The 16495-nt window shown below is 39.2% G+C and overlaps 1 protein-coding gene across 1 annotated transcript in view; it reads left to right on the top strand.

The window, feature by feature from the left end:
* Positions 1-1287: 1287 nt before the first annotated feature.
* Positions 1288-16495, top strand: part of DROSHA (drosha ribonuclease III) — a 70096-nt gene continuing 54888 nt past the window's right edge. The window contains exons 1-7 of the mRNA XM_010164733.1: positions 1288-1440; positions 2208-3065; positions 6290-6382; positions 7075-7306; positions 8199-8340; positions 11324-11478; positions 14573-14653. Coding sequence (XP_010163035.1) covers positions 2215-3065; positions 6290-6382; positions 7075-7306; positions 8199-8340; positions 11324-11478; positions 14573-14653 — 1554 coding nt within the window. The 5' untranslated portion in view covers positions 1288-1440; positions 2208-2214. The remainder of the gene's footprint in view (positions 1441-2207; positions 3066-6289; positions 6383-7074; positions 7307-8198; positions 8341-11323; positions 11479-14572; positions 14654-16495) is intronic.

Genomic DNA, 16495 nt, shown 5'->3' on the forward strand with positions numbered 1-16495 from the left:
TGTCTTGTCTGCAGGAGAGAAGACATTTTTCGTGTGTTTTAAGAAACTGTGGTTACTTTTGTGTGTGACGGCTTCCACCAGAACAATAAATTTCCTTTCCTAGGTGACAGGAAAAGGAGAGTTTGTCCTTTCCAGTGTTTTTTTGAACTTACTTAAAGTTAAATGAAAATTTTATGTGGCCAAAATTTGTAGCAGAGGGAGTTTAAAATAGTTTGGGTGTTTCAAATTACATGTATGGTTTTTTTTGAATTTTTTTTGCAGCTGTGATTCTGTGTGTTCTGAGGTGAAATTAAGGTGGTAGAACCAGAGCAGTGTTCTGGCGTTGGGGAAGGCTTAGAGCTCCATGGAAGAGAGAGCTGATGAACGAGGTCTCTTGTTTGAATGCTGTGGCGTGTTAAAAAGAAATGTGCTTCAGTGCAAGCCACGGTGGCACGGTGGCCTTTGCTTTAATTTGTTTAAGGTAATAAAAGCGTAGCTCAGCCTGCGTAAATGTGTATGTAAATGTCAGCAAAGTATAAAACATTTTCCTGTTACAAGCTCGAGCTGTGTAAGGTGACTGGATCACTAAAGCAAAATTGATTTAGCATTTAATAGATTAGAATTAATAATGACAAAAGGTTACGCTATTGCCAGGCAAAATAATGGGGACGGACAGCACCACCCCCACCCCCCCATTGTTTCTTTTTGAGGGTACTGAGCAGGCACAGGCTGGCTGGAAGGAACAAGTGGCTTTACCAGCATGTCTGCTACCTCCTAGAAATGCAGGGTTCTCACTCACTTTGGCCTTTGGTTGCACTGGAGAGGAAATGAATCCCTCCACTACCAATTCCAGTGTGTGTGTAAGGAGACACTTAGGGTCCTCTTGGTTCTTCCTCCTTGATGTCACTCCTTTCCCCCTTTGCTTCTTTTCCTTTCTTCCTCTGGTTCACCAGATGTTGTCTGCTGTCTCTTAGCTAGCTACACCTTTTACAGCACTGGCACCAGTATGCAGCTGGAAGCAGTGCTCTGAGCAGTCCAGGTTGGCCATGTTGTGTGATAACAGGTGGGAGAATATTCTGTATGTGTACTTCAGCATCTACAAAGCCCCAGTAAAAGAGAGACTTTGTTTTAATAATCTAATGATCTTTCCAAATACATGAGTGTCTCTTTCTCTCCCTCCCCTTTATGGAAAATGGAATTTGACTTCTGTGACTACTTAACTAATTATTTTTTCTCTCTCCCTCCATTACAGCCAAGACACCATGAATAATTTTTTAAATTTTAAATGTTTTTTTTTCTTTTTTCCAGTTTTTGAAACTTAACATTGTAATTAAAAAATGAAATTTAACTTTAATGAAGCACAGTGGTTTTCATTTATAAACGTTAATACAATGCATTAAATACTTGCATGGTTTTGAGCAAGACTTAAACCTACCTGAGGCAGTGACAATTGCTGGAAATGTAACAGGGCCAAGCAGGCAGCTGAGGGATTTTTTGGGAACCATTTATTTAAATGAAATTGGATTAACAGCACAATCTACATATTTTTTTTTCTGTAACCTTTAAGATTCTCATTCCACAGCAATCTACCTAACTTAAAATACTTTTAAATATCTGTTGAATTCAGTGCTTTACTAAATTGGGGTCTCAATTGTGAATGTAAGTCGCTGCTATCTGATTCAAATTCATATGATGTGTTGGACTAGGTAACTTGCAGTGAAGTGTCAGTGAAGTCATTCTACCTGGAGTTTAGAATCATGTTCCAGAAGGGACTTTTCTTTACAGGACTTTGGATGACAATTGCAGTTGTTAAAAATAAGTGGCTTGTTTGGGGTGGGGTATCTGAGGGTTTATATCAAAATGTGTAGTGGGTACTAGTGGAGGTGCTTGTATCCTTGGCCAGCTGTCGTATCAATCATTTGTTGAAATTAACATTGCCCTTTAATCTAGAACCCAAACTGCCATGGCCCAGTTTGGGTTCTGGATTAAAGACAGTAGAGAGCTTTTGTAGATTAGGCTTAAAGGAATCAAAGGGGCATAAATGGCCTGTACTAGAGCTCCAGGGAGCACAAAGCTCCCAGTGAAAGTCAGTGGACACCATTCACTGCTTTTGTTAAAGGAAGCTGCAGAAACTGTCATTTCAGTGCTTTGGGAGAAGCTCCTGTGACTGCGCTAAGGACATCCTACAAAAATTTTATGACACTGGGCTTTTATTTTCCTCATTAAAGGTGAGCCATGTCTTTCCATTCTGGGCGAGGATGTGCCCGTGGTCAGGGGGGACCAGGAGCAAGGACTTCAACACAGACCTACCGCCCTCAGAACCTACGGCAGCTTCACCCACAGCAGCCTTCCATACAATACCAGTATGACCAGCAAACTACCCCTCCAACAACCTACTCAAACCCTCCAACCACAGGTTACATGCCTCCCAGGCCAGACTTTGTGCCCTATCCTCCTCCAGTTCCCCCATCCACACAAAATCCCATCAATCAGTGTCCCATGAGGCCACCATTTCCAAACCACCAGATAAGGCAGAGCTTCCCAGTGCCTCCATGCTTCCCTCCTGCTCCTCCGCCGGTGCCAAACCCTAGCAATGCTCCTGTGCCAGGAACTCCTGCTGGGCAAAGCACCTTTCCTTACATGATGCCTCCTCCCACGGTACCACACCCCCCACCACCACCAGTCATGCCACAACAAGTCAACTACCAGCCTGTGTACTCCACCGGGTATTCACAGCAGTCATTCCCACCACCTAACTTCAACAGCTATCAGCACAACTCGGGCTCCTTTCAGAGCACCACCGCCAACAGCAGCGGCGGCAGCAGCCATTTTCGGCACACGGGGCAGTACCAGGGAGAGAAGTCACAAAGCGATCGACGGTCTCCAGACAGGAGCAAGCACTACGAGGAGCACCGACATCGTGAACACGGTCACATCCACGGTGACAGGCATCGGTCCACTAACCATGGGGATCGTCGAGATCGAGGCCGGAGTCCAGAGAGGAGGAGGCAGGAAAGCAGTCGGCACCGGACAGATTACGACAGAGGAAGGATATCGCCTCATCACAGAAGTTACGAACGTAACAGGTAACTTGAGGTATCTTCTGCCTGCGGGGGTAGAACTGTATTCATGGTCTCATAGTATTTGTTTGCATCAATGTTCTTCCCTCATCCTTGTTTTTCCTCCAGCTTGGGAGGTAGCCATTACTTGGGTCTGATGGAAAGAGCTACTGTTTTGACACCTTTCAGGTACACTGCTTCTGCCTTGCCTTTAGGAGCTGGCAGACTTGTTGCGCTTGTCCATGGAGAGAGCTGGAAGCAAAGAAGCTCTCATTTGAAAACTGAGTAGATTGCTGAGTAGTGCTCTAATCTCATGGGTGTTTGCCATAGAATCTTAGGCACATGTGGCATGAAAGTAGTTGGCACAACTTTGTGCAAAAGACTGTGTTCAAAGTTGAGCTTTACAAACGGTTGAGTACCAGCACTTCAAATTTCAAGATTGAATTACTAGAGTTAGGGTTCCAGGTATTACTTGAATTTGGTCTTCCTCTGAGTAAGCCCTGTATTTGTAGAGAATCAGCACTTGGGTGGGTTTGTAGTCTGATAGGTGCACATATCTAATCCCTGCAGTGAAGTGTTTTAGTGACAAGCGTGTTGCACAATGGTCTTCATCCTGCTTTGTCCTCATCCTTGTGGGACACCAGTGCAGACATGTGCAGGCTTCACGGGACCTCCCACTGGATGCTTAAATCTGCTTGTGTGATTCTCTTCAGGATGAAGACCTCAGCAAGCCAGCCTGTGATCTCAAGAGAGTTCTGTGGTGAAAATTAGCATACACTAGTTAAAATAAATCAGGAAGTTGTAGGCTGCGTTGACATGATTCAGATGGATGAGTGTGGACTGCTTCTTTTGGGATGTATCAAGTTTCTGTCCCTCTGCTTCATAGTCACAACTTGCAAATTATGACCTGACCTGATGCAGTTTGCTGTGTGGTGCTTTAGAGCAACCATCATCAGTTAAATCTTTCAGATGTCTTAGATTCGCTCTCTTGGTGGCTGTTTTTGTGTCTTAATGATCTAGGTCAGAATATTCAAAGAGAGACACTGGAAAGTTAAGTATCTGTTTATCAAGGCACCTGCATCACCTTCTCTAATTTTAGAAGCTCTGAGCTTTCTCATGTCACATGTGAAACATGAATTTACACATAATGCCTGTGGAAATAAAGCCACTTTGATTTAGATATGCAGAGATTTAATTGCAGAACCTTAGACAGCTGTATTAAAAAACAAACAAAAAACCAAAAAAAACAAACCCACAAAAAAACCCCAAGCCTCACGTTTAGTAACTTTACTTTGATTTCTAAAATAGGATTTTCCTAAAACTGAACGCAGCTGCCATTGAGACATTAAGATGTTGTCCTTTTCTTTATGAAATTTTGTGGAATTGTGGAATTTTCTACCCTTATAGGTGACTCAGATATTTGCCACACAATTTCACAACTTATTGTTTAGATTTTAAAGTTTGGTTTTAAGTTTTGAAAATGTTTTCAGCAGCTTCTTTCTTAAATTTGTGGATTACTTCTTGAGGCCAGCAGCTTCCAGATCTACTTAACCATGTATCTGCTTATTTTAATGAGAACTCTTTGCTGGCATTGGTGTGTTTTTTGCACAGCAACCATCTCTCAAGCAAACTGGACGGCATAGAATATGCTCTCTCTGAAGACTGAAATCTGTTTGAATGCAACAAAGGCAGAGAAGGAAGAACAGCTCTGGGGCGGAACAGTAGATAATTTATAAGAACTTTGTGCTTTGTAAATTTGCATTCTATTTCACCTTATGCATATGGAAACATACCTATATATATTCATAAATAATCTTGACTCATTCTGTTAGCCCACCAAAGCACCTGAGGCACATATTTATAATTCCTTGTGTAGACTCATTTACTAGGAGATTTGACAGATTCACAAATGATTGTGGACTAATGAGTTGTCAGCTGTTATTAGAGTATGAAACTGCCTGTGTGATCTTTGCTGCTTCATGTACACAGTAATTTCATAGAATCATTTAGGTTGGAAAAGACCCTTAAGATGGAGTCCAACTGTTAACCTAACACTGCCAAGTCCACCACTAAACCATGTCCCTAAGTGACAGGTATACTTGTATTTAAATACCTCCAGGGATGGTGACTCAGCCGCTTCCCTGAGAAGCCTCTTCCAATGTGTGACAACCATTTGGGTGAAGGCACTTTTCCTTATACCTGATCTAAATCTCCCCTGATGCAATGCGAGGCCATTTCTTCTTGTCTTATTGCTTGTTATTACCTGGGAGAAGAGACTGAGACCCACCTCAGTACCCTCCTTTCAGGCAGTAGCAGAGAGCAATGAGTCTCCCCTCAGCCTCTTTTTCTCCAGACCAAACAATCACAGTTCTCTCAGGTGCACCTCATAAGACTTGTGCTCCAGACTCTTCGCTGGCTTTATTGCCCTTCTTTAGACACACTCCAGCACCTCAATGTCTTTTCTATAGTGAAGAGCCCAAAACTGAACACAGCACTTGAGGTGCAGCCTCACCAGTGCCAAGTACAGGAGCATGATCGCTTCCATGGTCCTGCTTGCCACGCTATTTCTGATACAAACCAGGATGCTGTTGGCCTTGGCCACCTGGGCATGCTGCTGGCTCATATTCAGATGGCTGTTGACCACAACCTCCAGATCCTTTCCTGCCAGGCAGCTTTGCAGCCACTCTTCCCCACCCCAGAAATATGTTTGAGTGGTTAAGTTCTTCATGTGTATGTGCAAGTTGAGTCTTGTAGATGAGATTCATAGTTTTGGCATGATGCACGTTTTCTGTGTCAGTTTTTCATGCATGCTTGAGGTGGTTGTCAGGACGAGAGGGCTTCCCTGAAACACTTGAATGACCACTGTGCTTACAAAGCTATTGTACATGGAATAGGTTTTCTTTCCCTTGAGGCATTAAGAATGATCAAAGATAAAACAATCTTGCCCTTTGCTATTTATAACAGGAGAAGAGGAAAAATGGCAACACGTCCTGTTATGAATTTATAGAAGTTACCTCTGGATGATATGAATTAACTGTCATATTGAGATGGCTTTATGACAAAGGTAGAGGAGATGGGTGGCTTTGACAAATTTCTTGAAGGTCAGAATTAGGAATGTCTGTGTTTTTAGCAATCAGCATGTGTATGTCATTTTGCATAACATGATCTCAGCCTGCTTCTGTGCTCCTTTCAGGTGTGGAATGTATGAAATGCCAGATTTCTCATTTAACTTTTATTTTGAACTCTCCAAGGGAGCGAGAGAGGGAGAGGCATAGGCACCGTGACAGCAGGAGGTCACCATCATCAGACAGATCCTACAAAAAAGATTACAAGAGAGCAGGAAGGTAAGGAAGGTTGCATTCCATCTCTTCTGTGTTTGAGGCTCTGTGCATCCTCACGTGTGAGTTTTTATGTATGTATATGTGCATACGTGCCCGGTTTGAAACCCAGAAAAGATGTGTCTTAAACTTGTAAAAGTCTGCTTATACATACAAATGTCAGTTACCTCAAGACCTTATAAAGTTAGAAAAAGGATTAATTTCTGGAGAGAGGGCTTCACTATCTGTTCTAAAGAATTCTTCTTGCATCTGCTTCCAGTCTGTAAAGTACCAAGATTATTTAAAGTCATTCTATGTTTAGATCATCTTTTAGGAGCTTTTTTATATTGATGCTCCTTTCCTTCTGAATCCTGGATAGTTGAAATAAGTGCAGCATTATTGGCTTTGTAGGCAGAGGAGATTAAAAAAAATAATTTTTAAAAAAGTAAAATTGAATATATTTTTTCATTCTAATTCCTGAATAAGGTTTAATATACAAAAGCACTTTCAATTTCAAGTCATTTTTTATAGTAGGTCAGAGCTACCAAGTACTCTGCTACTTATGGTGCAAGTTAAAAGCAGGAAGAGACAATTTGATTTTGCTGTAATTTATATGATAGAATGATATACTAGTCTGAAGCAAACTATTTGCTTTTCATTATAAAACTACAACTATTAAAATAATAAAGAATTGTTTTTATTTGCTTTCTTCCGCTAAGCCGGTCTCCAAGCAGAGAGAGAAAGAGACCCCGATGGGAGGAAGACAGAGAAAGGTGGTCTGAGAACCAGAGCTCCAGCAAAGAGAAAAATTACACTCCTATCAAAGACAAAGAATCAGAGGAGAATGCATCTGAGAAAAATGAAGAGGAAGATGAGGAATTACTTAAGCCAGTCTGGGTTCGCTGTACCCATTCTGAAAGCTATTATTCCAATGACCCTATGGATCAAGTGGTATGTTTGTGAGAGAACTCTAAAATTACTGTACACAGTCCTTTATTGATTATTTGATTACTTGATTAATATGAACCCTTCAGCCGGATCATGCTTTGTGTTATTTAATCCCTTTTTCCTTCCAGCCATCTCAATCTTTTAACCCTGTTAAGGACTTTATTTGTTGGTATTCTTCTCTATGTTCATCAGTTTCTTCTGTGTGTTTGCATTCAGATTAGTGGAATATGGAAGAGGGATATTTTTTTGTCTCCAGCAGAGAAGGGTGGGTATTTTCCATTATACATGTACTTTAGCAAAGATGCCACAAGCACCGTATCTTCCCACAACCTTGGAGAAATTTTGCACAGAAGCAGGAAGTCAGGATTTTTTGGACTTGACAATAGCTTTTCCTGATGGAGTAGTGATAGAAAGGGAGAGGTTTCTGGGGTTTTTTGCCTTTTTTTTTATATATGTGGTTGGTTGTGGAGGTTTTTGAGAATAACAGAGAGTGAATTCAGTGATTCAAAGCAGGCAACAAAATGAGATGGGTTTTGTTTCTTGTGTGTGATAAAATTATTTTTAATTGCAAAAGACTTTCACAGGTCTCCTGTTTCTTCTAAACTTGTGAAAAATCAGTGCTGAGCTGTACTAAATATGCTTAGCTTTGCTGCTTTGTTAGGCCAAAGGTTTCATGATAATGCACCAGCAAATGAAGTAATTTCTCTGCTAATTTACCTGGTGGAGCAATGTAATGGTATGCTAAAGCCTTAACAAGCATTTCCATGTTTCATTGAACTACACAGATTTGTCTTTTCCCCCTTCTTGCTTTTCATGTGAAATACTGGTACATGTTGTGTTCATGTGCTGTTTCAACACTATCTTTTTTGATGTTATTCTGTTTTTTAATTAACAGGGGGACTCTACTGTGGTAGGAACAAGCAAGCTCCGAGATCTGTATGAAAAGTTTGATGAGGAGTTAGGAAAGCGACAGGCAAAGGCCAAAGCAGCCAGGCCACCATGGGAGCCACCAAAGACCAAGCTGGATGAAGATTTAGGTAGGCAGAAATTATGACAAAGCTCTCAAATGGAATAATCTGTAGGTAACCTGTTTTGGGCAGGTTTGTGTGTATTTAATAATGTTGGTATATTAATCTGTGTTTTTTAAATCCTTCCTTTGAATTGCTTATCCATGGGAGTTTTACTGTTGTTTTTGACTGAAGTAGCACTAGATTCTTTACACAGAAGGCCCAAGGGAAAATGGAGAGTATCCATCCAGCACTGCCTTGTGCTAAAGTCTCTTCCATGTCATGAAAGCACCTTGAGCATGATCAGATAGGCCAAATCATGGCGCACAAGAGGCTTTGAGGAGCTCCTGCTCTTGTATTTCTAAAAAGGGTGCAAAAGTAGTGGTGATAAACTCAGGTGGCTGCTTGTTATCGCACAGTTAATCCTTCTTCTGGATTATAGATTGGTTGTGCAACTCTGGTTACTATGGTCTTGTGCAGAAGTATCAGTTTTCAAAACGTAGTTGATCTCCATTGTCATGCACCACCCATATGGATCTTCTTGCAGTGAAACAAGTCTACGACCTGTCAGTTATTGGGGAAATACCAGTTGAATTAGCAGGGCCCACTTTTTGAGAGCAATTTGTCTACTTGGAACTCAGTGAAAGCTATTTTTGTTATTTTGTTTTGTGTGAACTGTTAGCTGTTCTATTTATACTTGCAGCATTTCAGTGTTTCATAGTGTGTTTTTCAGTCAGTTGCATTAGTTCAAGAAATTCCTGGGCGTATCACATTAATTTAGGTACTCTGTTGGACTTGCTTTTTAACTGATGTTCTGTGTTCGCCTGTTGAACTGCTTCAGACTCTCATATCTGGGCTTAGTAACTCTTCAAAAGTCACATCTCAAAAATTCTGAAGTTGAAATACAGGTATGTAATGACATGGTCAATTACATGCTGGCAGTATAAAAAGATACAATAAAAATAAACACAGATTAAGTAAAAAGTGACTTCACTTTTGTGAAGGAAACACCTTTTTTACTTTTTTTTCTTGAATAACGGATTTGCACATATTTAAATTCACTCAAGAATCACTAAGAAAGTTAACTATAGGGTTTTTCAGGACATATATTTTCACGTGGATGAAGCAAGAACAAAACTGCTACATTCAAATACCTGTGTAAAGCTTTACTTCCTCAGATCTCTGCAGAGAGCTCCTTTGCTACTCCATGCTGAAATATGATAAGGCCAAGAGCAACTTCTCTGTTTTTTTCCACTCTTTCTGGAGGACCTGAAGGCTCTGCGTCTGCAGGGTCCCCTGGGCTGACTTGGTGTCTGTGCCAGCTTCTCCTACAGCCACGCTTCTATAGTGTCTGATAGTTTGTCTTATTTTGTGCTTAAGTAAATGCTGTCTCCGTTCTGCCTTGTGTTAGCAGTAATTATATATTGTAGTGAGGTAGCCATGCACTCCAAGAGCACTTTTGTATCAAGAAAGGCTAATTTCAATACATTAAATACAAAAGTTCTAAGAATTTGTTCCAAAGAATTGGTTTTTCAGAACTTCAGCTTACTCTCACAGGTCCCACACTCATTTTGCACCTGAAATTGCACTTATACAACTAATTACTGTTTATCAGACAACTTTTGGAACTCAAGTGTTTGTGAATATTTTTAAGAATATATCTGCATACACACTCAGACAAAACTTGATTGCAGTGGAGCATTTATGACCTATGTAAACCATATGTCCCAAAGGCATATTTTAATAACACCTTAGGCTGAATTATATGCTGTATAAAAAAGACATCTTGATTTAAAAACAAAACAAACAAACAAAAAAACCTCAAAACATTTTACTCATAATGTTTTCTTATTTTTTTCTGTCCCCCTATTAACTAAGGAGAGTCTTGTATTCAATAAATACATGTGTTTTAAACCATAGTTTCACAGTATTTCAGAACACTGGCAGTATAGTAATATGTTTTCTCTTAAGGCAAAACTTAGAAATGGAAGAAATTGCATCCCTCCTTCCAAGAGTAATAAACCTTACTTGCATCATGCTATATGTCTTGGCTACGAAGGCATTTATTTAATTTGGAGCTGAGGAGATCTGTGGAAATGATCTGTGGAATGACATTACACACATAAGAAAGGTAGTCACTTGTAAGTACCACAGGAGGTTAGAGATATGAGAGATCAGGCTCTGGGTTTTTGGTGAGTTCGGTGGGGTTTTGGGGGTTTTTTTGTTTTGTTTTCATGAAGTCCAGATGCTTGTTAGCATTATTTTGATAAGACCACAAAGGAGACATTTTAACAAGTCTAAGACCATCTTTAGTTGTTTTTTTGTTGTTTTTTTTTATTTAGCATTGTTCTCTTCTCTGATATACCAGAAAAAAAATGTTTCTAATATATGATAATGAATTTTAGACATAATTAATTTTTAAAAAATGAGTCTAACAATACATGTTCTATAATAATTCTGTCCATATGTGCTGTTTTGAAACTCTTAAATAGATAATATCCTGCTATAGACAGAGGTATTTTTAGGTAAAATGAAAGTAGACGTAAGGACTTTGCTCATGACAAGCAGAATTAACTTTTAAACAAGAGGTTCTGATTAACTCATGCAAATGACCTGTGTATTCTTCTCTTTTCTATCTCTTTTTCTTTTTTTTTTTTTTTTAACTTCACTGTCATACTTGGGTCGGTTATAGCTCTATAATCTTTAATGCCAATTAACTGAAATTGCTCTTCTACAACTGATCAGTGGTGCTCCTGGACAGCCAAACAGCAATCTCATGCATGCAAACAGATGCAGTTATTGTAAGCATTTAATATCTGTAGCATTTGCTGTCATTTTTAATTGAAAATGCAGTTTCTGTCCCTCTTTTTGTTAGTGTGAACATCATGCACAACATCCATAACTTTCAGTATGCCCGAGGTAGTTATGTCATGTTAGAGAGTAGCATTGCTACTGGGGAAGAGAGCGTGTGGAAGTGTGTTTCACCTGACTTTGTCTTCCCTGTGTGAATCAGAGACCTCCAGTGACTCAGAATGTGACTCTGAAGATGACAGCAGCTGCTCTAGCAGTTCAGATTCTGAAGTTTTTGACGTCATTGCAGAAATTAAGCGTAAAAAAGCACACCCTGATCGTCTCCATGAAGAACTGTGGTACAATGATCCAGGACAGGTATGGTGAGAGGAAAAAGTACTGTGTCTCTGAAAGTCAGTCTCCTGACCTAAAATTACGTACTGTTGTCAAAGATGTGGAGTGGCATCTGTTTCAGTATGCATTTTTTACCCTCTTTTCTCTCTCATCTGATACAAAACAGTTCACTTTTGATTTCAAGAGCGTGGTTGCATCTCATGAATCCTGGGGATTATTCAGCTGGAATCACATCTAGCAATGTTAATAAAGCCTGAATTGCTAACAGTGTACTAATGCTGTCCTCTTAGCCCTGAGACGGAGGCACACAGATGAGTTCTGGGATGGAGAAAGGCAGCATGTTTATCTCCTTTACAAAGTTTTCACCTAAAAGCTCTCAGGTCATAATGATAAAAAATGTTTTAAGTATGCAGTTAATGCTCCTAATTTCTTTTCTAATGGTGTTTTTGTAATTGCATGGAGATTATAGTTCTCATTAAATGTAATTGCTGAGCTGATGAAGTATTGTTTTGAATGTATATGTTGCACAGAAGACTAGTTTTTGTTTGCAAATTTTCCATCTTCATCTTTCTTACTTAAATATTTTACAGTCTATTCTAACTCACTGTTAAATAGCATTTCAGTAAATTTATTTTTGTGGCGCTTTGCATGATGCATGAGTTTAGCAAGCAACAAATCATAATGCCAAGAGATACTGCGGTGCTTATTGCCACTGTAGTAATTCAAAGGTCTGTTGAATAGTCTATTACAGACTCATATTTATGCTTCTAGTTTAAAAAAAATAATAATAATTTGAGCATAGCTAGCTGTCTTTATTGGTATGGAAAACAAAATTAGCAAACTGTTTAGGTATTTAGCTGAAAAAATTGTGTTGCTCTTGGGCACACTTCAAAGTAATGTTCTAGGCCAGAATATTGGCTAAATAAAAAGAAGTGGAATAACTGTAGGATGAATAGTTTCAGGAATGTGTGGTTTATGAATTCCCTGCTGAAAAGCTTTCTTTCCCAAAAACTTTCTTCAGAGAAAGTTTTCCCAAAAACTTTCTTCAGAGCCTCTTCATCTTTCTTGAAAAGGCTGAAATCAGAGCAGGGTGAACTTGTTGGTGCTGTACTACTGAGTAGATTTTATTTGAAAACATTTAGTGTTTTCCTAGGTATTTACCTGCTATACTAAAACACTTTCTAACTATCACTACAAAAACCCAGGAGTGATTGCCATGGACAATGGCACATACAAGTACACTGTCTGACAAGTAACCTCATTTTTGGAATGGATCTTCCCAACCCTTCAATCTGAGCAGTGTGTTTGTTAGCTTGGATACTACCCAGCAGTGCTGGCAGTTGCCAAGGAAGTAAGTTGTTAAAGCCGATGCCACTACTGCAGCATTTAGCTTACAAGTGTTATCTGCTTGTTTGTGTTGCCCTGTTGGTCGGGGAAGTTAGAACGCATTGCCTTAGTTTATGTAACTTGATGATTTTTTCAGCATCATTTTATTATCACTTCATAGTTGCTCTTTTGCATTTTTTTCTGTGAGCTATGTCATTAGGGATGACATAGGTATGTGTCTGACTTGCTTCTCAAGTCCTTGTCTTTATAGGTACTTCGTATCCCTGTCAGTCTCAGCCTGTGCTTTTAGGGTAACAGAGGCAGTGGTAGTGCTGAACAGTTCTAAGAATTAAGGATGAGATTTAAAAAAAAAAAAGTGATTATTATTTTAATAGCCTCAGTAGGGCCTTATTTTTGGGGGAGCGATGAGCAATTGCTGTTGACTGCATTTTTTAACTCTCTTCTGTTTTGTGGCTCTATAAGCCAGTGAGGCAGTAAGTATGCTTTTACCTATAAGCGTGATTCACTTTCATTGAGCCTGTACTTTTCCTCAAGGGGCTCAGAGCGTGGAAAAGATGCGTGAACAAAAAGCCATCACGTCACTCTTGTTAAGATTGCATGACTAAGTTCCTAAAGGAGTAGAGAAGTGCCCCATTTCTTATGTTCCTTTGCATGTGTGCGTTATGCCAGTCTGAAGAAATTGAACTGAGATGAACATTCAGAGAATTAGCATCAAAACTAAAAAGTTACATCCCTCTTCCAACTGTCTGAAGTCTACATTAACAGTGGTTTGGTGATTCTTGCTTCCTGAGGTATCTTCACACTATATCTATTGTGTGATGATACAGTTTAGCCCCACCATGGATGCTGTTTACATTTTCAGACTGCTTATACTGGCATGGAAAGTTCTACTGGTGCTTGTATTGCATTGCAAGGTTGGATTTTTTCTAAATCTAAGAAAAAGTTTCAGTTCAGGATTCAAACTTTGAAAAATTTCATTAAAGCATGGGATTGGAAACTTCATTTGTTTCTGGGGTTTGGTTCTGTTTGTTTTTTGTTGTTGTATTTCTGCAATGGGTATGATGTTAACAGCAGAAAGTTTTACAGAATTGCAGTAATTTATAGTCTTCCTTGAACTTGGTCATAAAAGTGAAAAGAAAGACACCAGCTTTATGCTGTGTGCAATGGCCCTTTTTAGTATAGCTACTTGATGCACTCATACAGAATACTGAAGTGGGTATTTTTTCCCCCTTTTTTTAACTGATCTGTTCACAGGATTGATTTGAAGTGTTCTCAGTAGTTCTTTAAAGTACCAAGTAAAATCTTGAAATGTTCTCCTTTGCATACTTTGGGTGATAGCCTTGCCACATGGCAGAAGGGTTAATCAGGGATGGGATTTCAGTCCATGAACTGAGTGGAACTGTTTAAACCTGGAGATTTCAGCGTGTAAATATTTGCATGTGTACATTTAGGGCCTGAATTTTGTTTTAGGCAGATGATGTGCTGTTTGTATGTATGAGAAATTGAGAAGATGTGTGTGGAAGTAGAGTGGTACTGTTCTACTGAGAGCGTTTTTCCATCTTCTGCTTCTGAAATAGTCAGGAAGTTCTGATGCTATTGTGCAGTTTTCTTACATTAGTCTGTACTGTTTTCAGTTTTATTGGCTTAAGAACATCCCCTTAATCTAAGCATGACAGGCTTTTAGAAGCATCAGCACTCCGGGCATTAAAACAAACATACTTTTCCAAAACCATTTTTCAATAAAAGCAGAATCCTATTTTGGTTTTGATAGATGAATGACGGCCCTTTGTGCAAGTGCAGCGCTAAAGCCCGACGAACGGGAATAAGACATGGCATTTATCCTGGCGAAGAGGTAAGTAATTCGAAGAATTGCAATTATGAATACAAACTTACTCCTGTAAACTCATGCTTGGGTTCATTTGAGGGGTTTTTTCATGATTTACAGTCTGAATAAAAATTCCTGTTCAACTTTAAATCACTTAGTTGTGTAACCTCATATTTAAAAAGCAATGCCAGTAATGAAATCCACCTGACAACTGTGGAAAACTTTTGCCTGTATTTGTTTAGTTCTAGGGGATTTTTTAAGTTTCTCAAACACAATTACATTAATAAAAAAACTTGTGGTCAAAGGTCTGCCATCTTCAAGTGGATGAGTATGTTGAGGGCCCTCTTTGTGAAGGAATTGCTTTAAAAGTAAAAGTAAATAAAACAGTAATTCTGCTGCTGACACCATCAAATAATGTATTAAGTTCTTTATGAATATGTGATTAGAAAAAAAATTACTCCATCAGCTTCCTGAAAGAATAGTAGTGCCTTTCTTTTGAAAAATATTATTGAAATAGCATTTGGTTATTTTCCTTAGAAGTATTCATTTGTACAGAGTGTGTAGAGAGTGATCAGTATTGTTTCTGGAAATAAAAACAGTGCTTGAACTACCTCAAGTTTTTCATTCTAAAAAACTTTATTATTGTAAAAAAAAAAAAAGAGAGAGAACGTTAATACATAGTTTTTACTATTTACATTTGTAATTTTTTTGAATAATTTAATTTTTCAATATATGTTTTTAACATATATTTTCCAAAATATTCTTTTATTTCTCTGCAGTTAAGCGTTTGTGAATGTTTCTGTGATCTGTTCCATTTCAGAAGAATGGCTTTGGTCTGAAGCTTGCCATAAATTGCTCCAGGATCCCTTCCTTCCCACATAGTCTCTAGTGCTTTCCTTGCAGAGGAGGAGGGACAAAACGTTAGCAGGACAAAACTGATATATATGAAACTTGCTGCATGAAGGCAGCTGCTCCCTGGAGCAAGGCCAGCTGGGGATTTGAGCTTTCAGAAAGTCTCCTAGCACATGCTAGCTTGGACAGTGTCCTGTAGATAAACCTGCCTAGCTTCAAACTAGCTGGTTTGTAACTGTCTCATCACAGCAGTGAGAAGCTTAATTTGGGGCTGAACAACCAGAATAATTACCCTACCTATTAGATGGGTTTTGCAGAGTGCACAGAGCTGCATAGTGGTGTAGCTGTCTTGCTATTGCCATCAGGCTGACTTATGTAAAGCTGATGAGAGTAGTTCCTTGCTCGCTGCAGTGATTTTAGTTTTCTTTTTAAATGCAGGCAAATATATTCTGAGCAGGTTGGTGGCAGCCTCTAAACTGCCTCAAGTTGGATGTAGGGCCTATGAAAAACTAGTTTTGTCTGACTGCTGAGGATTTTTAGGTCTTTAAACTGGACTGCTTCAGAACAAACTGGGAGAAAACATGAATCCCAGGCACTGGTGTTGCATCAGAGTGCACGGAGGGCTGACTGCCTTTGGATCTCTGACTGGCATTGCAACCTGGCAGGCAGAGCAGGGTTACCAGAGCTGTCTCTGTGCTGATAGACTAATCCCTTCTCTTCAGGCCCCAGATTTGCCCCAAGCAGATGACTGATACCTGTCTATCTTGATAAAATACTTTTAAGATCTTCTTATGTGAGGTCCAGGTTCATTATGTAAGCTTTTAAAATCAGTTTCCTGAAACAAATTTACATAAAAGAGGAAATTAGTACATAAAAGACTAACTGCTGTGTAAAAGAAAGATGGAAAGTCAAATGGAAAATGAAGAAATTACAGCACTTTTTCAACTTCTTTCCTTTTGAATAGCTTTAAAAATATTTCTGAAAGTGAAAATGTAGATAAGGCCACACTTCCCTCTT

Source organism: Antrostomus carolinensis, unplaced genomic scaffold (assembly GCF_000700745.2).
Source record: "Antrostomus carolinensis isolate BGI_N321 unplaced genomic scaffold, ASM70074v2 scaffold42413, whole genome shotgun sequence".
NCBI classification, from domain to species: domain Eukaryota; kingdom Metazoa; phylum Chordata; class Aves; order Caprimulgiformes; family Caprimulgidae; genus Antrostomus; species Antrostomus carolinensis.